The 23,885-nt window shown below is 40.7% G+C and overlaps 1 protein-coding gene across 4 annotated transcripts in view; it reads left to right on the top strand.

Annotated features, from left to right (window-relative positions):
- The window catches only part of CFAP47 (cilia and flagella associated protein 47), a 191,104-nt gene extending 169,138 nt beyond the window's left edge, over positions 1-21,966 (top strand). For all 4 annotated transcript variants that reach the window (XR_015949533.1, XM_088667791.1, XM_088667793.1 and 1 more), the window contains 4 exons: positions 9,609-9,780; positions 11,782-11,943; positions 20,636-20,804; positions 21,516-21,966. Coding sequence is in view for 3 of the 4 variants with exons in the window: in XM_088667791.1 (XP_088523917.1) it covers positions 9,609-9,780; positions 11,782-11,943; positions 20,636-20,804; positions 21,516-21,725 (713 nt within the window). In the remaining variant the exon portion in view is untranslated. The remainder of the gene's footprint in view (positions 1-9,608; positions 9,781-11,781; positions 11,944-20,635; positions 20,805-21,515) is intronic.
- Positions 21,967-23,885: the final 1,919 nt, after the last annotated feature.

The raw sequence follows: 23,885 nt of genomic DNA, 5'->3' as shown, positions 1-23,885 counted from the left end.
CATTCACTTGCTACACGTGATGCAAATGGCGCAAGGGTGACTGGGGCATGCTGCCAATACAGGACCTGGGCAATATGAGGCATCTTTGCTAGAGCCAGGGACCCCTTTCCTCCCTCATCTGGTTCTTTTATTATTATTTTAAAAACCTATTACCGTAAATTTTTGTACAAACCTTTATCTTTGGGTACCTGAAGGACTATTTGTAAGTAAGTACAGCATCATTTCTGATCATAGGGCACTTCTGTTAAGTCATCAGCCATAGCTTTTAATTTTCTGGCTTTTTGGAGCTTGAACCAGCATGAGTGTCTTGTTTCCTCTTTGCAAGCAATCCCTCTCCCCCCCCCCCCCATTTCTCTCTGCCTCCACTTGAATCATCACACATAAACATCCTTTGCTGGCTATAAAGCGAGATTCCCCCTGCCTTCACATTTAAACAGTTTCCCATGACATTAGCTGGTAGTCTGGCACAGTGCTGCTATAATTGTTGTTATTTAGTCGTTTAGTCGTGTCCGACTCTTCATGACCCCATGGACCAGAGCACGCCAGGCACTCCTGTCTTCCACTGCCTCCCGCAGTTTGGTCAAACTCATGTTCGTAGCTTCGAGAACACTGTCCAACCATCTTGTTCTCTGTCGTCCCCTTCTCCTAGTGCCCTCAATCTTTCTCAACATCAGGGTCTTTTCCAGGGAGTCTTCTCTTCTCATGAGGTGGCCAAAGTATTGGAGCCTCAGCTTCAGGACCTGTCCTTCCTGCTATAATAGCTCTGCAGTATTTCCATCTTACAGAATTATTCTGAGAAACAAAGCACATGCAAGTCTTTAGATCTGCCTAAATGGATATATATGGCTCTCTGTGTTCAGAAATGCTTATTTCTGATTAAGACTGCTCCCTCACCAACACAATTACTACCTGCATGGTGTGGTGGGTGTGGTTGAGTGGTATCTGTGTTGTGGCATATTTAGTGTATGGTTGTGGAGTGTTGGTGTGTTTACATGTTAATGTGGGTAGATGAGTCCATCTCACCTCTTGCTATGGTACCATGCAGCCATGTTTGTGAAGTAAACTTCCTGTTTCTTCCTTGTAGCATCTTGGCCCCTCTTCACTTTCTTTTGCAATGATCTGTTATCCCTTTCTGTGTAATTTCTTATGAACCAAAAGCTTATTCAGTTGTTTAATCCCCCTGCCCCCAAGATGAGCCAGTTTAATTGTGTTTAATTGTGTGCATATATGTTGTTGTGCATCACCCTGGTATTTTATGAATGGGCGGTATATTTTAATTAATTAACAAAATAAAAAAGCAAGGCTGTAAATAAACTTTAAAATGGATTTGAAGTTAGTTAAGGTGAGGTTCCTTTTTTCTTTATGAAGCACTTTTGATTTTTTGTATTGGTCTGAGATTCCCGCATGAATGCAAATGACAAAATACATAAAATAAACCTAGAATATTTTAGGAAATATACATAAAAATTACATTTCTATAAATGAAAGCTGCAGCGTATCTGCAGTTTTGATACCCCGTGACAGGAAGATGATTTGAAGCTTTGCAGATGGGGCTAATAATTAAATTTTAAGATAAGCAGCTGGCTAAGAGTTTTATAGAAACACCACAGGCATGGAATGAAATTGCTATACTGCAGTATATTCATATTTAAGCTATTTTTGAAAAACAAACAGTGGAATATCAATTTGGCAAAAACAGTTACTCCCATAACTTTATTTAAAACAAGTGAGAATAAGCATGTTTCCCCCAGTAGTACAGCATTTGTCTCCATAAACCATAGCTGCCAAGTTTTCCCTTTTCTCACGAGGAAGCCTATTCAGCATAAGGGAATTTCCCTTAAAAAAAGGGATAACTTGGCAGCTATGCCAAAAACAGCAGCTGAGTGAAGATTTATTTAGTCCCTTTGCCAGCCTCCACCTTTGCAACTCATCATTGGTTATTAGTTGGGTCTGTCAAATTCTCATCTCCTAGCATATTGACAAGGCACAAATCAAGAAGACATTCAGAGAAAGAGGAACTAGCACAACATTTGACATTGACATCCATTTTGGCAGAAGGCTTTGCGCTTTTTAAGAAAAAAGAAAAAATGGTTTCTCTTCAAATGCTGGAGTGAAATCAGTTGTCTATTTAAAAGTGTAGCTCAGTCTAACCTATTGCCCAGCCTTGTAGCAATATTCATTGTTAGCTGGAGAACAAAGAAACTTTATTCATTTCTGTGTTTCATCAAACTTCCAATTTGGCAGATAAAATATTTGCGTGCTTAGACCTTTAAACCTTCCCCCTTAAATAAATTCAGACAGGACTCAAATTTTGGTTTGGTTTTTGGCAGAATTTAGGCCACAACTTCATTGATTAGATCAGGTGAATGGCTGCATAGGCTCTGGTTCGACTAGCTCCCTGCACCGTTGCAGGTAGCGCTGACCCAGGGCACCAGCATAAGTCAGCCTAGGGTGAACACCTGGAATGGCGGAAAGCCGGGGACATGCTATGTCCACCACCCAGATGTCCCCCTGGACTCAGGCACGGGCACAACCCCCTCTCAGGGTTGACTAAACCTTTGAGTCCCCGGATTCCTTTAATGGAATACCCTTCACATAGGGAAGGCGAGAGCGTTCCCCCATCCCTATCACCTGAACCAGAGCCTATCCGCAACCTTACAAGTTGTGACGATTTGCTACGCAGCAGGTGAACCCCAAGTGGAACCAGCCAATCAGCCAAGTGGGGAAGATTCCTGCCGTGCCCCTGTCCCAACAACAGACGACACACAACGCCATAGCAAGGTCAAGCGTGCAAGCCCTAAAAGTAGGGAGAAGTGGGCGGGTGTTCCGAATGCACGCACCGAAAGAGGAAGCTCTGAGTCATGTGCATGGGCATATATAGGTCCCTTGATCGGTTTGGCTAGTGTCCCATTGGCCTGATTAACCCAGCATCAAGGGACCTACCAATAGGGTGTTGTGGCTATCCAATCATACCCACCCACAACACAGGGTTTGGTTGCCAGATCGCACCGCAACACGTGTCCTCTTTGAGGGAGGACACGATATATCTGAATAAAAACTATTGATCTTTCTGTATCTCAAAACTCCATTTTGAAAAATAAAGGTGTGAGTTGAGTGCTTAAAATATGTGGCTTACCTAAACTGAGAGAGTCAAATAGAAGAAGTATGAGAATCTGAAGTAAAATCAAGTGAATAATTTTAAATGAACATTTAAAATTAATTATGCAAGAAAATATTTTAAAAGACAGTAAATTATTCATTCTGTAATATTAAATTGTCAGATCTAGAGTTATAGATCCTTTTTACATTTCTGACAGACTTCAGAATAATTTGGAATGAATTTGAAAAAGGCAAAACTTTGTCAACCTTTCTAAAACCACTGAGGCTGTATTTCTGCAGCTCGTTAAAAACCAACAGAGGGGCCTTGGGAAGTGACATAAATGTTGTAAGTGTCATAAGTCCATGAGCAGGACGCCACAGTTTCTGCAGCCCAGTAGGCCTGCAGAATGTTTCATTGACATAAATGGCCCACCAGCTACCGTAGCAATAGGTATTTCTAGGTACAAGGTATTTCTAAAACATATCAAGAGTTGGCTCCTTGGTCCCCAACACTCGGGGCTGGATTAACCAATAAGCAAAATAAGCATGTGCTTAGGGCATCAAGCTGTGGAGACCCCCACAGAAATTTTCCATTGCTGGATTTACCATGGACCATATGATGCAGCTAAAGCAGATTCCACGCAACAAAAGGTCCCCACTCTGCCCAACAAGGAGAGGGTTACTTGACCCATGAGGTTAAAAATGGCAAGTGAATTTGTATGTTCTTGCCCTTGCATCAGTATTCCTGAGGACTATGCATTTTTAAAGTTTACAAAACGTATGCAATGAAGGGAATGTTTAATTCCTATATGTGTGACTTGACGGTGTGAATTGACCATTTTTAAACATCCTTGCTTTCACCCTCTTAGATATAATATCTATTTATATAAAACATTTTTTTCTCTTTTGTTTTAAAATACTAGAATATTTTTAATCATTTATGAGTGGCATACCATAATAGTTGATTTTACACACCATAGGCCATTTCTGTGGCAGGGGAAGGTCAGGCTGTTTTAACCTTATACTTTCACTATGCTATCTGCATTAGCATATTATCTTGATATGAATTCACACCGGGGATCGCAGTGATGTTTTGGGGTTTGGAAAAATAAAAGTGGTTTATAGCATAGTTTAAAGTGCTTGGAAGCTGGAATTACCTGGGGATGCACAGTGCCGCCGCCACCTGTTCTGTCTCATTCACACATCACTAGCATTGCTTAAAAGAGGAGATAAAACACACAAAGGTTGCATTGCTAAGGGAACAAAAAGGTTTTTTTTACTCGCAGTTGGTTCATATTTACATATTTTGGATTCTAAGGTTACAGGGTGGAAACTAGTTCCATTGCTGCCTCATGCAAAAGAGAGAGGGGAGACAGAGCTTGGGGTTTAGTGGGTTTAGTATTTTGCCCTATCTGTTAGTCGCAACCCTGCCCTCTACTGCCTATAGATATGCAAGGTAGATTATACCCAACAGATGTTACACTGGTAGTCCTAAATCCTACAAAAGTATTTGTTGATTGAGATAGTCGTCATATTGTATCTTTGGTATGTTTTTAAGGCTAGGGTAATTAATGCTGTCAATGTTTGCATTTATTTATTTATTTGGGACAAACATTATGTTCTTTCTTCACCCTACATTACATTTCCCCTTTTCTTGCATTATCTGGTTTTGACCGTTGTTATGAAACATGCAGTTTGCACAGAAGCCTGCAGTTCTCACATGCAACCCTGACATCCCTTTTTTTGGGGGGGGGTGTCTTTTGTCATTGAGACCTTGGATGTACTCCAGAATTTGGCACCCCAAAGGTTAAGAAGGGGAAGGAAGAAAGATAAAAGGTTAATTTTATTGTGTCAAAAAAGGCATTAGCATATTCGTTAAGAACCTTACGCAGAATCACAGTTGGGGAAGTTTCAAGGCAAGAATTTGAAGGAAGCAACATGGAAGGCTTTCCGGGCAATGGCAGAGGATGAGCTTAAGTAGCAAATGAGCATAAAGGGAACAGGTCTCCTCAAGAAAAAGGCACCTGGTCAGGTTTAAATGCAAAAGATAGAGGAAGAGGAGAGAGTCAGGGCTTGGACAGCTGACTGGGTTTGCAGGCGTGGGGGGTTAGTACCTGTCCTTATATGTGCAAGGAGGTGGCTTGATGTGTTGGAGTTCAGGGTTCCTTTTCACTATGGAGAGAGATGAGAACTCTTTCTATGGGAGAGATTCCTAGCTGCTATGGTGAAAGCATCACTTTTTATACTCCGGTTGAGCTTTAATAAATATAAACAAAGACTAGCAATCCTGTGTTCCTGGCAGTTACCAGGTTGGGAAAAAATTAACAGTGCCAGTCAGGAGCACTTGTCCTAGATATCTGAGAAATGACTTCCAAAATTGCATCTTCATTCTGCTTCTCCTGTGAGTAGGGGTAAAGGGATTGACATACCTTTTGTGCTTTTCTCCCTGGAGCCTCCTGTGATTTAAACTTCTTTGTTAGCTGTTGTGGGGATTGAGGCAGGGACATTTTAGCTAATCGCATTGGCTTGACAGAAGGAGCCTGATGCTCTTTTGTTTACTTTAGATTTACAAATGAGAAGAGTGGGAGGCAGAGTTTTACAGTCAAAGAGACAGTAATGAATGGATATACCAGGAAGTGTTGCAACTCAGCTTGTTTGAAACATGCTGTAATAGAGGCTTTCTCTCCAGGCATCTCCAGGCCAATACAGAGCGTCCTTTCACATGGAACGCTACTATAGCAAATGCTAGATTTTAGGAGTGCTTCATAGCAGTTTTTTTTAGGTATCTACAGATGGCGCCTTTGATGCCTTAGCAGATGCAAGGCACATCTAGGCAGTTTGGCTTCAATGGAACTGCAGAGCCAATGATACCCAGCTTGCCATGGATACGTAATGTTTGTTCAGGAGTATAAAAAATTCCTTCTAATGTCTGTGGCATTCGTTCTGGAAACTGGGTCTTTCCAACTATCATCCTTAGCATAGTGGAGTCTAGGCCCTGATGCACACCAGTGCTCAGGATTACCTTTCAGGCCAAATTAATTCAATGGATTATATTGAATTAGTTGCAAATTGAACTATTCTCAGGTTTGTCCGTCTCTTGAGGCTTCCTATTCAAAGCTATTGAAACAAACCCTGGGAACTTTAATAGAGATATTGGTGGCACTTCCTTCTTCCAAATCCCAGTGCATCCAAAGAGAGAAGTAACTTTTTTGTTACCTGTTCAACCCTCTCTGCAATCCATTTAATACACTATACTCATATAATAATTGACTCAGGCAAATCATGAGCAAATAGTAGCCATTTTTTCAATTGTTTCTATTTCTGTACCAGTGCTCAGTTGGAATTTCAACTTCATTTCTCCTAAGCCCTGTTGGGATTGATCACCACATTATCTTTTCCAAAACTATAGGATTTCCATTAATCACCCTCACATCACATTTGAAGTAGCCAAAACATTATTTTGGACCGAAAGGCTAGCGTTCCATGATGGAAGGACTCCCTCCTTTGGTGGAAAGATTCACTCCTCTAGCTAGAGCTCTGCCCCTATCCGTGCTGCTTAGGAGACGTATTCCTCCTCGTGAGAATATGATTCACATAAGAATGATCCATTGTCTGAAAAAAGCAGCAGCATGACAACAAAGTCTTAAGTTGCCCTTGCAAACAATTAGAATCTGTCTTGGTGAGGCAGATATGACAAAAGTACAGCCATAAATTATTCCCATCATTTCTCTAAAGACAGCCAAAGAGAAGCCCTAAGCATGAAACCCTTGATGAATATCCAGCTCATTACATAGAAAAATGATCTCTAGACCTCAGCTGGTTATGTGCACTGAAGGAGACTTGCCTCTCTCATTCTTCCATTATTGTGATTTTACTTTACCTCATTTTATGTGATTCTCTGAATTTTTTCCTAAATTAACAGATCTTACACTGCTTATTTTTTTATACTTTTAACAAAAATACAGGATTTACTATGTCCTATAGCATATCACTGTCACACATGATGTTGCATCAATAATTCCTATTAATATAACTTTTTGAACAATAATATTGTGAAATTATACCTTCACTAAAAAAGTAGTCAAAGTAAGCTGCCATTTCCTCACAGTTAGCATCTGCTGGTAGAGGCAGTAAACCTGCCTTTGGGTGGTACCACTTTATTTATTTAGAGTATTTAAATCCCACCTTTCAGCCGTAAAAGTTCCAGGATCAGCTTACATATACTTGTGCAATGGAACTTTCCTCCCCCTCTCTCCTCCTCCGCCATATTCCTTGAACTCTCCAGAACAGATCTGGGGAGGGCATGGGGCACACACAAAGGCAGGAGTGGGGAGGTGGGAGTTCCATCATGCAGTTGTAAACCCTTGCACTATTGAATGAGTGTGCTGAATACTGCCCATTGGTTAACGTGTGTAGGTAGAAACACTAGAAGCTTCATTCTTGCTTCATCTTCTATTTTGTAACATTGTGTTAAGACTCCGATATTTTCTAAGTTGCGTTATCATTTTCATTAAGTCTGTGAGCCTTTTAGGAGCATCTGGAAATTTCATCGTTTGATTTTAATCGCACAACTTTAGACAATTTTGTGATGATGATTCATAGTCTTTTTTCTTTTCTGCTTCTAGCAGTTGTCACTGTATTCAGGCAGCATGTGTGTCTGGGAGCTGTCTAGATACTAAAACTAAAATATTAACATATTCACGGAGGGGTTTTTATAGCAAGATGGTGTGGTCGTCTTTAGAGTTTGCAGCTCTCACTGAAAATCTAATTACCTTATTCTGTTTTGAGCAGCCCTAAATTAGATTTGCAGTGGAGATTCACAACCAGCTATGGAACTGGCAAAGAGAAATAGTTTTATATACCTTCAATTGGTTCTTACAAAACATGTTTTTCCTCAGGTGCTGTAAAATACTTTCAGAGTGCTTAACAGAGACACAGCAGAGTTCATAAAACAGAAAGCCTCCAGGAAAAATAAATAAATATGTATTATTAGTGAATGACGGCAGGTGCCACATACATATGGAGGAAGCAAAGCTAATAGAGTCCTTTTAGAAATGCATTGACAGAATGTACAACACAATTACCAACTGCAGCTCCATCTTCTTCATATCTGAACGGTGTGAACAATACAATAAACATTCACTATGCAGTATCCAGTGATTTGATTGCTGAAGGAAACATCTGTTCAGCAGTAGCAATTTTGTCTCTGTGGTAGGTTTCAAATGATGTCATCTCTCCTCTCCCCCACTAAGTCTATTTTTATGTTAGAGCCTCTGTGTGGTGACATTTTGTGCTGAGGAATAATTATGAGCCTTTAGTTGTGTCCTACTGTGAATGTCCCACTTTAGTATCACAATTAGCAGTGGATCAATTTAACAAAGGCAAGAAATGGTTTTCATACCTTAATGTCATAGCATGCACATATCCCCAAGAGGAGGAGACCATGATCAAATCAGCAGATCCTATATGCCTACCCACAGACTTATGTCTTTTTTCATGAGTTGTCATTTTCAGCATGTGCACTGTATAATTCATTGTTCTTTAGTACCATTGTTCTTTAGTACCATTGTTAACCATAGTGCAATAGTGAAGCACTTGCTATTTGGATCCAGACATGCTCCCCCACAAGTGGAAAAACTCATTTTGTTCATGCAGAGAACCATTATCCAGTGGAAACTCCTCACAAGAGGAAGAGGACTGAGCAGCAGTTTTGCCAGCTCCTCATTCCCCTTGCAGACTCACACATCACTTCCCTTGCTGTTCCATAGATTCCCTCCAGCTTTTCAGGAGATACAGACACCTGCAGCGGTGAGAAATTGATTAAAATCACCGCAGCACACCATTTCTCTGGCACTAGCTATTCAAACTGGACAAGGCCTAGGTAACTTTTGAACTCGCATCAGCATATAAAGTTGTGGTGCCTCAGAGCACATTGCTGCACTCGAGGTGCTTTTATCCATTCCCTACTGTACCCTCAGGTATACATAGGTAACTTCTTAAATTGCTTATTATTTAGAAACTCAGATTTACAGTCATCTGTAATTGACCATAGCCCATTAAATTAGATAGCACAGAGAGCTGAAAGGTTCTAATATGGCCAACTATGTTTTCACAGCACTGCGTGTCTGCCTTTCAATACATCACAGACAAGGAGCTAGGTGCTGTGCTGGGTATGAACCCCTGACCGTTAATGAGGGTGTATATTGTTTATATTATGGTATTAGTACATGATTAATAGTTTCTGTCTTATCACCTTGTATATAATGTATCCAGCAGTCAGATTGTGGTGGAAACAATTTGCAGACAATATAAATACACAGTTTACTTTCTAAGAGGGCAAAGGATGATATTGTGGCCGGGGGGGGGGGCGGGAACTGTAAAAAATATTCATTTTTGGTATCAAACCTTTTCCAAAACAGCAAGTCTCTCCTCTTTGAAATCCAATTTTATTTACCGTATACTACATGTACAATGCTATGTTCTTATTTTTTCTCTCTCTCTCTTTTTAGGATTCTCTACCCCAGAAGAATTTGTGTATGATATTGAGTTTGAATCTGATAGAGTGGCATTTCAGCTGAAGTCTGCAGTAGCTATAAACTTGCTGAAGAAACTTTGGGATCTGAAAACTGGAATTGTGACCTTGATCTTCAATATAATATTTGCACCTAGCAAACCAATGAGGTACAGTGCCCAATTGTCATTTCTCTAGGCCTGATACAAGGCCTCCTTTCTTTTCATTGAAACCCCTTTCTGTTGTTGTTTCTTCAGGCTTATTAAGGTCTGTTTTTGATTCATATCTATAGCCAAGTATGGCATGTATGTCTGTTAATTACATAGGACTAGAAATGCTTTTTCCTGTGTCCCTAGGGGATGATGATAATTCTCTTATGCATCACTGACACCCAAGGGGCCTGTAAATATTGGCTACCACTATTCCTGTGAATTCAATAGATCTTTCCAGGTGCTTCCTTTCATGCAACTGTGGTCACATGGAGAGACAGAATATGCTAGCCTAATCCCCACATTCTCAAAATAAAGAAATAAATTTTAAAATTGTCCAGTAGCACCTTAGAGACCAACTAAGTTTGTTCTGGGTATAAGCTTTTGTGTGCATGCACACTTCTTCAGATACATGCACACGAAAGCTTATACCCAGAACAGACTTAGTTTGTCTCTAAGGCGGTACTTGACAATTTTTTAATTTTTAAATTTATTTCGACTGCGTCAGACCAACATGGCTACCTACCTGACCCCACATTCTCAACTGCCCATATTTTTTTTTGGGGGGGGGTCCTATAAAGAGAAGCTTGGTATATTTGCATAGACTCGTGGCATGATTTGGAATCTTGATGTCATTGGCCCCAACAAACCTAAAAAAAAAATGCCATAAAAATCTGGTCTATGCACAAGATACAGGAAATAAGTTTGCACATGCATGGAAATATAATGTACTATTTAGATTCAGGTTCCCCCCCCCCCCCCCCCCCGTAGAGTGATGGCATGCGTGTGTGCATGCTTGGCCACTGGCTTTGCAACCTTATAAAAAACAACAGTTGCTATCCTGATTTCTGAAGCTGTTTCTAGTTCAACAATTAATTCTGATGCAGGAATCTGAATTTGTACGTGGAGGTCCATAGAAACATCCCCATTCATGTGATGCAAAAACATGCTGGAACTGTGCCATCCCTTAAAGTAACTAGAGAAGCTTGCTTGCATAAGTGTCATATGCCCTGGGGTCATACAGAACACTGTATCAACAGCAATGAGTAAATACATTCTGTTCCTTCCAAATTTACCTCCTGCTTTTCTTTTGAAAATGACCAATTCTGGCCATTTTTATATCAATGGCCCTAGCTGGGCAATGAGTGTCAATCTAAGAAGAGTTGAATTGTTCTGAAAACGCACTACTTCTCATTATGTGTCTCATCCTGCATCATTATGGGAGAGTGAAAAACAGTGAAGAAAATAAATCTAGGGGCTTTTGGATAACGTTTGACTGAGATATATGGAATCAGATTCTACTTCTCTGTGGAATTTATTGGATGGTTTTGGACAGCTCATTGTCACTCATCCTTTGTCCCACAGTATATTTTATTGTTGTCAAGATTAACTATATCTGAAGAACACGTTAAACAGTTACAGCAGTTCAGGGGTGGGTGGAGAGAATAATAATTCTTTTAAAGCTGTAGCTTCTTTAGGAATAAAATTCCATCTCCAGTGAAGTCTGTGGGAGTTGTCATTGACTTTAATGACAGAATTTTACATTTCTTTGGAAACTAGAACTTAAATTACATCTCAATTACTGAGCTGTCATACTGTTGCCATACTGTAAACAGTTCTCCTTTTCAGCAACATGATAAATCAAGGTGTCACCTTGTAGAAATCAAGACTGCTGCTGAAATATAAGCGTAAGGTGAATTAGACTGCACCAATTAGTTTGGTTCTTCATTCTTTACAGAAACAGACGGGAAAAATAATGTGATATTTAGCTGACAGCCCTTTCCAAAGTAAGAATGGATATACTATCCTGCATAAAAATAATGTCTGCAATCCAATTTAGGACCAGCTGTGTAATGCATTACAGGTCTACAAGAATATAAGTGCACCTTGGACATTGATTTATTTGACTTACGTAGCATTATGCCTTCTATTATAATGAATATTTTAAACTTAATTTTGAAGGCATCCGGCAACATTGGTGGTACAGTGTGTCACGGGAGGCATTTGGAAATTTCCAATACTGTTTGTCGCCACTGAACCAGAAGTGGATGATGTCATCAATATTGAGGCAGCTGGCTTAAACAAGGAATCGGTAGTTAAATTTAAGCTTACAAGCAAAACAAGGTAAGAATATCTAAGGGGGAAAACCTAAAGGTCTTTTTCGAGGATGAAATGTAGCATCCAACGGGATTCAGCTTATTTAGGGACAATATGCAACTAGTCAGTAAGACTGATACCAGATTCCTCCCCCCCAAAATAAATAAATAAATAAATAAATAAATATCCCAATGAGCAAGTAGATCAGGACTTGTTTGGAAATAATGCTATACTAAGAATGTGGTGCCTAAATGTTGTTGTTGTTGTTGTTGTTGTTGTTTAGTCGTTTAGTCGTGTCCAACTCATCATGACCCCATGGACCAGAGCACGCCAGGCTAAATAGGTGCCTAAATAGGGTTAACATTTATTAAGGCTGTGGGACCATAGAAATAATTGAGGACTCCCATACACAAACACACCAAGAGAAACTGTTTCAGGTGAATAATTTTCCTGGATCATTATGGGGATATAACTATCATCATCATCATCATCATATTATTATTATTATTATTATTATTCCTGTGTAATCATGCAGCATAAAAAAAAAATATTGTCCAAAGATGTTCTGTCTAAAATGATGGTGTTCCTTGTGCCTAGAGCATTTTGGGGTTTGCATTTGTTTCTTGCAACAAGTTTCAGGCACTGCCCTAGCTCTGCCCTGCCCTAACAAAAATGAATGAATGAATCAAAAAACAATTATTAAACAAAATGTACCTTGCTTCCCTCTGCTGGCTGGCTCCTGCTTGAGTAGCTCTTACGTGCAGGTGAAAGGGGCCTGTTTTGGTGCTCCTCTGCCTTCTTGCTCCACCCTCTCTTGCTACTTTCTTCTGATCCTGTGCTTTCCAGCGGCTGAAGCACTGCAAATAGGCTTCCTTGTGGTTTCTGCTTGCTTCATATGGTGGACCCATCCTGAAATTGTGCCCGGTACCACCCATACCCATCTCTCAGTAGGCCTGCCTCTGTGAGTGAAGAAAAAACCCTATGGGAATGAAAGCATGGGGAAAGGGCCAAATACACTATGATCTGCAGGCCAAATACACCTCCCCAGAGGGGAATGGAGGTGGGGAAAAGGACAGAGTATTTCTTATCAGCCCTTGAATTGAGCCTAAATTCTGTGTTTCTTTTTTAAGAACTCAGGTAATTTCTGAAGTAATCTAAGTAAAGCTTTGGGAAGCTTGCCTATCTCTAAATAGTGGAAGCAAGGAAGTTTTCATAATTTCTAAATCTAACTTTTATTGCCTGTTCAGCTAAGTGTTTGGAAGAGAGACGAGATTGCGAGTTGAAATCTTAGCTTCCTCACTTTCAAAGGATGTCCTTGGCCATTATTGATTTTCTGCAAAGAGACCACTTTTTGCGTCTGTGTACCTGAGACGGACAGTTGCTATAGCTATCGCTCATGGCTGTCAGCCGAGAGGATCCTTCAAAATATGGCAATGCTTTCTGTCACAATGGTGAAGTTATCAGGTTCAATAGAATAGGCTGTTTTTGAGCACAAAAGTTGAAGTAATTGCATTGGCAATGCTGTAATCTGCTGGTAGGTGTTTGATAGTAGTGAAGAGATCTAATGTTCCAGGAAAAGGTATAATAAAGTCTGAATCATTATAGTTATATAGAAAGAGGATCCATGATGCAGCCTATTCATGTCAGAGAAACCATAGAACAGCCTATATTACACTTGGGAAATATTCCTCCCCGCCCCTGTTTCCCCCATTCTTTCTATTCTCTAGCAAAGAATGTAATTTGTTACGCTGACAATTCCCTTGACGAGCGCCCTCCTTTCTTCATATGTTTCTTCTTCATCTTCTGAGGAATAGGAAAAACCTGCATTTGTTAGACACAGGGAAAGAATTCTGGCCCCGTTGACCTCGTATCTAGAACTTTAAAGTACAGGAAGGTCATGAGATTTCTAGCTTAGTAATGGAGGATTGGATGAATATTTGGATGAATATTTGAAGCCACTGTTTAAAATAACAGCAACCTGGCATGCCTTTCTTCTGTGAAAATGACTCTCATTCAGGTTTGGGAGGGGTGTGGGCCTTATGAGCTAGAAGGCTTCACCTGCCTGACTACAGTAGGAGAGAGCTATGAAAATGAATGGTACTGTTAGACTTCTATTAGTTAAGAAAAAAATGTAGGAAAAAATATTGATGCCAGAAAACCATAGCATTGTGCACAGCCCTAAGTGTATTGCAACTGAACTCAGCAAATCATACTGAGTAAAAAATGTTTAATATAGTTCTGTTAGTATTTTAGTCTGTTAGTTTAAATGTTTTATCTTTCACTAAATGTTGAAATATCCTTGGAAGTGTTTTTAATCTGCAGGCCAAATACACATTACTTTCAAGACAGTGGCAATTAGTACTACTTTTAATGCTTTTATATAGGATAGGGATAAATAACTGGATCTGCCCATATCTGGTCCACCCTCTGCATCCCACTTTTGGCAGGTGTGAACAGCCATCCATCATAGAACATCATGGGAAACCCACCCAGATGGGCGGGGTAGAAATTATTATTATTATTATTATTATTATATGTCAGGTGATTGAGACTTAGATGAGAAAGAATCAGTAGTGCACTCAAAGCATGCTACTGATTTTTTCCTCTCAAGCTATGGCTGCAAGGATTATTGCCAAAAGTGGGGCTTAAATTCAGCACCAACTACAAGGCCCACTCTTGGTAGGGATCAACTGCACTCAAGAGCTCAGACTGAGTGAAACCAATCCCAGCAGGTCTTCCAGTTTGTGCCCAATTTAAAAGGCATGGAATGCAAGTCCTGCTTGCCAAGGAACAGTCAGGAGTGTGCATCAAACCCCTCACCTTTTCCTTTGCACCCGTGGCTTTACTAGACATCATATGCTGCCCTAGGGTCTTCTGGGGAAAAGGTGTGATATACTGTATTTATTTACTGTATTTATTTAATAAACAAACATGACAGCATGCATGGGGCAGATCAGGGTGACTGGGGTAAAATGTCATTTATCAAATAGAACACATACTGCATTTGTCTCAGGAAACTAATATTCATTACTCTGGTTGTCATCCCTCCTGGTTTTGCTGAACAAACATTTTTATAGTGCTACCAGGAGAATCTTAATTCCTTAGGCTGCTATCAGATGAAGAATTGCCAGAATGTGGAATTCCATATACTATTTAAATCCTGAAAGTCTCAGGGAAGGTCACAGGGAAGCTGTGATCAGGGCATTTTTTTCAGCCAGAACTCACCAGAACTCAGTTCTGGGACCTCTCAGGTAGGTGCCATTGCCATTCTAAGAGAATGAGGGAGGTGTTCATGGTGAGTTCCTGCACCCCCGCCCCCCGAAAAATAGCACTGGGTCTGAGTATTGTAATATTAATACCCACTAACCAGAAAGTAATAGATGAAGCACCATGGTGCTGTACTATAAGCACAAGACAATGCAATTGAAGTGTGGCAAGTCTCACTGGGAAAAGCAGCACTTATTTCCTACCCCAGCCATATCTAGGTGTGCCATGATTGCTAGTTGGCCATTTATTTCAAAAGTCAGAAAAAATTGAATCCAGGGATCATACTAATGATAAATATAGTAAGCTTGTAGCATGTTGAAAACTATATAGAAAAAGACACTTATATATGTTTTCACTGTCTAAATGAGAACATTGACAGCAATAGGCACCCCAAACCTTAGCAGCTGTTGAGTGGGCATACATACATAAGGTAAAAGGTAAAGGTACCCCTGACCGTTAGGTCCAGTTGCGGACGACTCTGGGGTTGCGTGCTCATCTCACTCTATAGGCCGAGGGAGCCGGCGTTTGTTCCGTAGACAGCTTCCAGTTCATGTGGCCAGCATGACTAAGCTGCTTCTGGCGAACCAGAGCAGCGCACGGAAACGGCGTTTACCTTCCCGCCGGAGCGGTACCTATTTAGCTACGTGCATTTTGATGTGCTTTCGAACTGCTAGGTGGGCAGGAGCTGGGACCGAACAATGGGAGCTCACCCGTCGTGGGGATTCGAACCAGTGACCTTCTGATCAGCAAGCCCTAGGCTCTGTGGTTTAGACCACAGCACCACAAGCATCCCATACATACATACATACATACATACATACATACATACATACATACATACAAACATATATATATATATATACATACATATCAGGTCTCTGCCAGATTTTATGAAGAAGTAGGGAAAGTTAAGAAACGAATCAAGTCCCTAGTAAAGAGCATGGTATGTGGGGTATACAAATATAGTGGTTAATATAAACCTGCTGTGAGCAAAATGTTACTCATATGCATAGCAAGATTTCCTTGATACTGAAAAATACTTTAAATGTCTTATTGGAAAATGGCACTATGGAGGTACCAAGGTAATATTGGCCCCTGGCTGGGTTACTTAACAGTATAACCAACCTTTATTTCATTAAGGGGTTTTGAGCTTTCTCTCCAAAAGTGCAGTGGGTCATCCGTAGAGCTGAAATATCTTTTGTTGTCTAAACTTCATGCCCCAGAGTGATTGATTAAAGCAAAGTTTCTCTTGGACAGGTACATAATGCAATCAGTGATGATAAATGATGGGCCCTTTATACATTCCTGTAGTTATGTCATCATTTTCTTGAAAAGTGCCTATCAACTATCTTGCGCTTGTCATATTAAACTTTACCACTGTAAATTATCTCATGATAACAAGACTACCTTGAAATGTGCATTTCAAATACCAAATTGCTTTTCTTTTTTTGAAAAAGTCCATTCTTAACCTTTAATAATTTTTGCTCTCGAAAAGCTTTTTACACACATGTATGTATGTATGTATGTATGTATATGGGACCCAGGTGGCGCTGTGGGTTAAACCACTGAGCCTAGGGCTTGCTGATCAGAAGGTCGGCGGTTTGAATCCCTGTGATGGGGTGAGCTCCTGTTGCTTGGTCCCAGCTCCTGCCAACCTAGCAGTTCGAAAGCACGTCAAAATGCAAGTAGATAAATAGGAAGCGCTACAGTGGGAAGGTAAACGGCGTTTCCGTGTGCTGCTCTGGTTCGCCAGAAGTGGCTTTGTCATGCTGGCCACATGACTTGGAAGCTATACGCCGGCTCCCTCGACCAATAATGCGAGATGAGCGCGCAACCCCAGAGTCGGTCACGACTGGACCTAATGGTCAGGGGTCCCTTTACCTTTACATATATATATATATATCATAAAATTGAAAAAGTAATTTATTATTTATTTGACAAATGAAATGGCTTTGCCCATATAATGTACTTATTTTTTTATTTCTGTGGACTGGATCAAATTGTACTGTTCAGCTGTCCTACTTCTATGTTTAATCAACATGCAAGGGGGAGGGGGGAAACAAGCACACTAACTCCTTCCCACTTCCCTCCAGGAGTTGCATGGATAACTTCTGCAGCAGGGAGCCTTTTCAGCTCATAGAAGATTCCCATATCTTGATTTTCCAGGATTTTAAATCACACAGGGAGCCTCCACTAGTAGAGAAGACTCCCTGTTGAAGTTATCCCTCCGACTTATGGAGGGGGGGTGGGAATGGGAAAGCAGAGTTAGGATGCTTCCACACACACACCCGTGCTCCCCCTTATGTGTTAATTAAACACAGAACACCTGAACAAGCCTTGCTTTTGTTGGGAACTATATTTTGAGTTAGAGATTCCTACACATTGTATTGTTTATATAAAAAAATCGCTGTGTGCAGAAGGAAAATACGGTAATCAATGCAATATTCACTTTGAAATACCAAGTGACCCAGTTTACCTTTGCAACATGTTCTTCAGAAACTAATTAATATTATTGGGTATAATCTAATAAACTTGAGAAAACATCCACGGATGTATGAATAATCTAGAGGGCCTAAAAATAATATTTGGGGATTATTATTTTATTTTTTTGCAGAGAATTACTTTGCAATCATAAATTGCTTCAAGAGCCAAGATTACTTTAGTTGTAATAATCAAAAACTGCGACGGAAAGGGGCAGCGGAGCTGGACAAGATCCACTTACACCCGAGTAGGCAACTTTTCTCCCTCTTCGCTGCTTTGGGGTGAGCCACAGAGGATGGCTCCACCTCCTTACCTCCAAAGCAGCCGGGGCAGGCTTGGTAGCCTATCTCCGCTCCGGGAAAAGCGAGCCCGCCCCTCCTCCCCTGCTCCGTGAAGTATCTCTGCCGCTGCCGCTTGCAAAAGCCTGCTTTTACAAGCTGCCGGGGGGGGGGAGAGATGTTTGACAGGGAGCAGGGAAGGCACAGGGGCTGCCTTCATGAAGGGGAGGGAGGGGGCAGCCCGTAACGATGCTGCTCTTCCTCCTCCCAAGCCGCTGCCAGCATGCTCCGCTTTTGCGGTGGGGGGGGGGAGAACGAGCAGCCCACCCGCATTAGCAGCCATGGTGACAGGAAGAGTGTCGCTAGAGGGCTGCTCCAACCCCAACATACACACGCAGAGCCCTTGAGCTTCTCTTCAACACCTCTTTACTTGCCCACACAAAAAACATACACCCTCTGGCTTGCTTCAAAACACACACACACACACATACACCTTGATATGGAAGATGGAGCAAGCTTGTTTTATCCTGCTCTGGAGGGCAGGACTCAAATGAATGGCTTCAAGTTAAAAGAAAGGAGATTTCAAACTAAACATCAGGAATAACCTTCTGGTGGAAAGAGCTGTTTGTCAGTAGAGTGGTCTCCCTTGGGAGGTGGTGGACTCTCCTTGGAGGTTTCTAAGCAGAGGTTGCATGACCATCTGTCATGGATGCTTTTGTTGAGGTTCCTGCATTGCAGGGGGTTACACTGGATGACCCTCAGGGTCCCTCCCAACTCAACAAATCCCACTAGAGGTCAAAGAGAACAACAATTACCAGACCTTTAGAAGGCATCTCAAGGCAGCCCTGTTTAGGGAAGCTTTTAATGTTTGATGGATTTCTGTATTTTAATGTTTGATGGATTTCTGTATTTTAGAATTTCTGTTTTGTTGGAAGCCGCCCAGAGTGGCTGGGGGAACCCGGCCAGATGGGCGGGGTATAAATAATAAATTATTATTATTAACGGTATTATTATTATTATTATTATTATTATGATAAAGTGTTAGTCTATTGATGAATGTGAGAGGGAGGTTCAAAGCAAAGGTAATTATTTATGTTTCAATTTAAATTTAGATCAACCAGATTGAGCCAAATTCTCAAAACTCTGGAAATTCCAACAAGCTCCATGCCTGTTTCTTGAGCCTCTCCACGTAACTTGAGGCCATTTTCCCATATGCTTGAAGCTTTATGCTTCGTACTGGATGTTGTTTTGCCTATTCTTCATACTGCTGCTGCATTTCTAGGATTCTAGTAGGCGCTATCTTTTCCCCCACGCTGGAGGCTTCATTATTGTTGGTGTTTGTTATTATTATTACTATTGTTACCACTGTTCCACTTAGTACCAGTGCAGCTTACAACCATTTAAAAATATTTTTAAAAGTCAAAACAAATAACAAGCACAAGAATAGGCTGGGTCCTGAAAACACACGTCTCTGTTGTCAGAGGCCTTGGGAAAGAGGGGGAGGTGCCCGGGGTGCCTCTGTGGGGAGGGAATCCCCCAATGGGGGATCTGCCCCCAGGATGCCCTCTCTTGGGCCACCCCCACCCAAGACTCTGGGAAACCGGGGGGGGGGGGCGCCGGAGGGATCTTTGCACCACGGCACCGGATATGCTTAAGATGGCCCTGATGGGAGAGGACAGACTGACTGGGTTGTGTTTGATGAGCGTCCATCAGAAATTCTTCAAGGAAAATCAGGACTGGATTGAAACGAAAGTTTTGAACAAGTTTTCTTCAAACCCAAGAAAAATGATATTAGTATAAGACATGTAACTAGAATAATTTTTTTAAAAAAAAATTCAAGCAAATAATTGTAATAACTACCGTAATAAGGACTGCTATAATTATATATAATTTTCTTAAAATTTTGGTTTCATTCGCCTTTTCCATGCTGAAATGTCACAACCTGAATGACCTTGCCCCCCCCCCCTAGTTTTGATCATGGGTATGCCCCTGGCCCTGGAATCTGCAGAGAGAGGTGGTGAATGGAGAATTGCATTTTCTCATTTCTCCAGCTGATTCCAAGGCACAACTCTGCCCTATCCTACAGGAAGGACTTCAGCAACATTTCCTGGAATGCAAGTTTATGAACTCTTACTGACTGGTCTCTTATATGCTGCCCAAATAACCTTTCCAGTAGGGTTTTTTTTTTAATTAGGACTTATTAGGTCAATGATTTTCCTAACCAATTGTGTTTTAGATTCTTGAAGCTGCTGTTACTACGATAAGTGGGTTTTTGTGCATGTGTGCATGCGCACTATTTCTTGCAGCTTCCCCTTACTTTGGAAGACTCCCAGATTCCTTGAAAGAAGTGTGGTAGATTGAATGGAACACATCTGCCTCCTTCTGTCCAAGTAAGGAGGAAACCACTAGTTAGATAAATGCCTGCAGTAAGGAGGAGAAACATTTAAAAACCATGTTGTATTTTATTTTATTTTTTTAAAAAAGCAAGTATTACTGCAAGCATTTCAGAAAGTCTCTCCAATAGGCTGGCTAAGAAAACCAGTATATGTACTAAGTTGAATAACAGGAAGCACAGCTATAAGGCACCATTAATGTTTCATTGCTGATCTCCTGTAGCAGAATACCAATTATTTAGGACTACTGTTGCATGGTGATAAATGATGTATGATATATTTTGAATGCTCTTCACTTAGGTACCCAGAGCCTTACACGGCATACTTCTTAACAGGCAGCGATCCAGAATTTGCTGTATCGCCTCAAGCTGGGGAACTTCTTCCACTTGACTCGACAGGAACCTGGATCACTGTTGGATTCAAGCCTAATATGTACAGCAAGAAACACAAAGCAACATTAGTAATACAGGTGAGCCCTGACAATGGGATTCCTGATAGGGGATTTTACTGTAGTAGGCTCATGGATTTAAGGATTTTTTCACTAAAATAAATGCTTACAAAATATCCTTCCTGTGGCTAGATATCTCCTTCTAGTGAAATAGGTCAGCTCTGCTATAAAGAAGGTACCTGAAAATGACTTTTGTTCTTGGTTGTATAGTATTCATATCACACTCCGTGCATGTACAGAATTTACAGTGTGGAATTCTGAGTTGCCTTTCCTACCCATAGTGTGAGATGACTCACTTGACCCAAGCAAAGATGCTAGAAGTTGATGCTGTTTATTTCAAGCACCCCATTAACCCCTGGGGTACAAATAAAGCCAGCAGCCCATTTATTATTTCTGCTTACTTCCTGCTGTGAACTAATTCCCTCAGAAGCTGCATTTCAAACTGTTGAGCATTAACAAGAGTTTTGATTATCTAGGGCACTAGACAGTATACATATTTCTAGCGCTCTGCTCTTAGTTCATAAAATGAAATGTTCTGCCTTGCTTTATTATTGCACGGTAATGTTTTTTTCCACCATGGTGCAGTTCCGGTAATGTGGCTTTTTGAAGCACCCCCTATGCTGGGAACAATAAATGACCTAATTACACACATTGTGGCAGATAGCTGCTGTCTGCTTCACAGTAATAGACTATGAACTCATCTCTACTGAAATTTCTCTTTGGTGCTTTCAGACCACAGCAATGCAATGGATGTATCAGATCAACGGCCTGCCCCCACAAACTGTGCCACCAAGTTCATCAGCAAAAGTTGACTGCAGGAATACATATGTCAGATCAGCTTCAGTGCAACAACGCAACTTTGTACGGGAAAATATGAAGCTGTTATCCACTGGCGTGTCCTCCACCATTAAAGGAGCACCTCTCATTTTAAAAGCAAAATAAAGCATAATGACCTCATTTTATTTTATTATTTTTTTAGAAGAGTTGTATTTTCTCAGACTAAATACTTTATACACAGGGAATTGTAAAACAATAAATTTTGTAATGATTCTAGTGAGCAACTCAGTGTAGTTTGTTTTTCCTACTTGGGAGAATGTGCTGGAAATTTTTGCTTAGTTTCCCTGATCAAGTGGTGATAGCATATTAACATTAAAAATATTGCAAGATCTGCAATGTCCTAACATTAGAATAGCACTGCGTCATTTTTTGATGTTGTTGTTTAGTCGTTTAGTCGTGTCCAACTCTTCGTGACCCCATGGACCAGAGCACGCCAGACACTCCTCCCGCAGTTTGGGTCAGTTTGGGTCAGACTCATGTTGGTGGCTTCGAGCGTCATTTTTTAGGATAGCCATAATAGAAAAAACAAGCCCCCCAAGTATAGGGTACCATTGCAATCTACTATTGGTATTACTGAAGTTAATTAAGCACTTGGTTAGGGGCTTCCCAGAATCAAAGTCATTTAATTATGCTGCATAATTAATGCAGCAATACTGCATTGAATACTAATGCAATTTTATTAATACTAGTTCAATACAGCTGGTTTTTAAAAAATACTTTTTCTTGCTTCCTACTTGTATCCTTTTTGACTTTCTGTAAACTAAGGACTACAAATTCTAAAAGTTGTTTCGAGCATTGCAAACAGCAAGGGCGCTTGGTAATGCCTGCCCCGCAGGATGCATTTATAATATTGATGGTGTGGAACTGGTAGGAGCTACTGATTTACTGTCTCTGCTGTGTCAGCTTCGTTGGCAAGAGTACAGTGAAATTATATCAGTAGCACAAGAACTGTGGAATTCTGGCTGAGCTATCCTTGGCAGACAAGTGGGGGAAGATGCTGTAAGACACACTTAAATTCATTCAGTCGTGAAGACCGCAGGGATCTGGGTCAGCCGGCAACATACATTAGAGCATTCAACAAGTGGCACTTTCCTACAGTGAGATAAAATGAATGGGCATTATGTGGGTGCAGTGATGTATGGATTATGTCCCTACCTAGCAATCCTAATAGCCTAGATCAGCAATGCTGTGATCTGAAGCTTTAGGATATGTTGACATTGGGGTTTTGTCTAGGACTTATATGCACTCATTCTTTGCATATGACCTCTGCAGGAAGCAGGGCAACAGTGCTTAATCCTGTCTTTCTAGGAATAATTGGTAGAGTGAGGGAAGGCTCCAGAGTGTGCATGTTTTTTGGGGGGAAGTATTGTGCCAAAATCCTCACAACATTGTGGCTGTCTTTCATGATTGGCCCTAAAAGAGCAAATTCTCCACCCAGATATTCTAGCACATCCCTATAAATTTTACTGATGTTCCGCTAAGGATGGATTTGTTTCACACAGACCTCCCCAGGAGTTTTCATCTGTGCCCTAACACTTTCTGCTTCCGCTGTTGCTGCACAACCCTATATGACTGGTGCAATTATATGGCTATCCCAAAACTCACCCTGTCATAATTAACACTCGAGAACCCATCCTGGGCATAACTACCCAGATCTCTTCCCTTAACTTCTATTTTGGGAAATAAGGGGTTATTCTAAGTGTGGTCTTTTAGATCATCCAATATAGAATGGAAGAAAGGTGGTGCTGGGATAGTTTGACTAGAACCATAAAACCACATTAAAAGAACTCTGTAAATGCTATTTTACCCGCAGTTTAAGCAGTATATTTTAATTGCAAATCTGAAGGATAAAAAATAAGAATGGCATTTGCCGGCTTCCTTGGTCTGAAATGAGCAAGAAAAATAGTTAAAATCAAAATATTTCAATAGGACTGTAACAGGTAAATCTAATATTTATAATAAAAAAGATAAATATCAAGGCACATCCAGGGTGTTTATCTGCCTGCCAGATATTTAATAATGGTATTTCTCCCTGCAGTGACTTCTTGCTCTAAAATAAATGACTGAACAGTGTCTTATTGCTGACACAGATCACAGTTTGTTGCTAATGGAATGTTAACTGCTTTTTAAATAACTCTGGATAAATCTGCTGATCCATAAGATTCATCAGAAAGAAATTCAATTCATCTCTTGGCTCTGTTGCCTGCGCTGACATTAAACATATTCTTCCATAGTTTACTTCACTCTGGACTCATAATGCCACTA

This window comes from Zootoca vivipara, chromosome 4 (genome assembly GCF_965207765.1).
Source record: "Zootoca vivipara chromosome 4, rZooViv2.hap1.1, whole genome shotgun sequence".
NCBI lineage: Eukaryota > Metazoa > Chordata > Lepidosauria > Squamata > Lacertidae > Zootoca > Zootoca vivipara.
The sequence above is the reverse complement of the archived record's forward strand: the minus strand, read 5'-3'. Positions and strand labels throughout refer to the sequence as shown.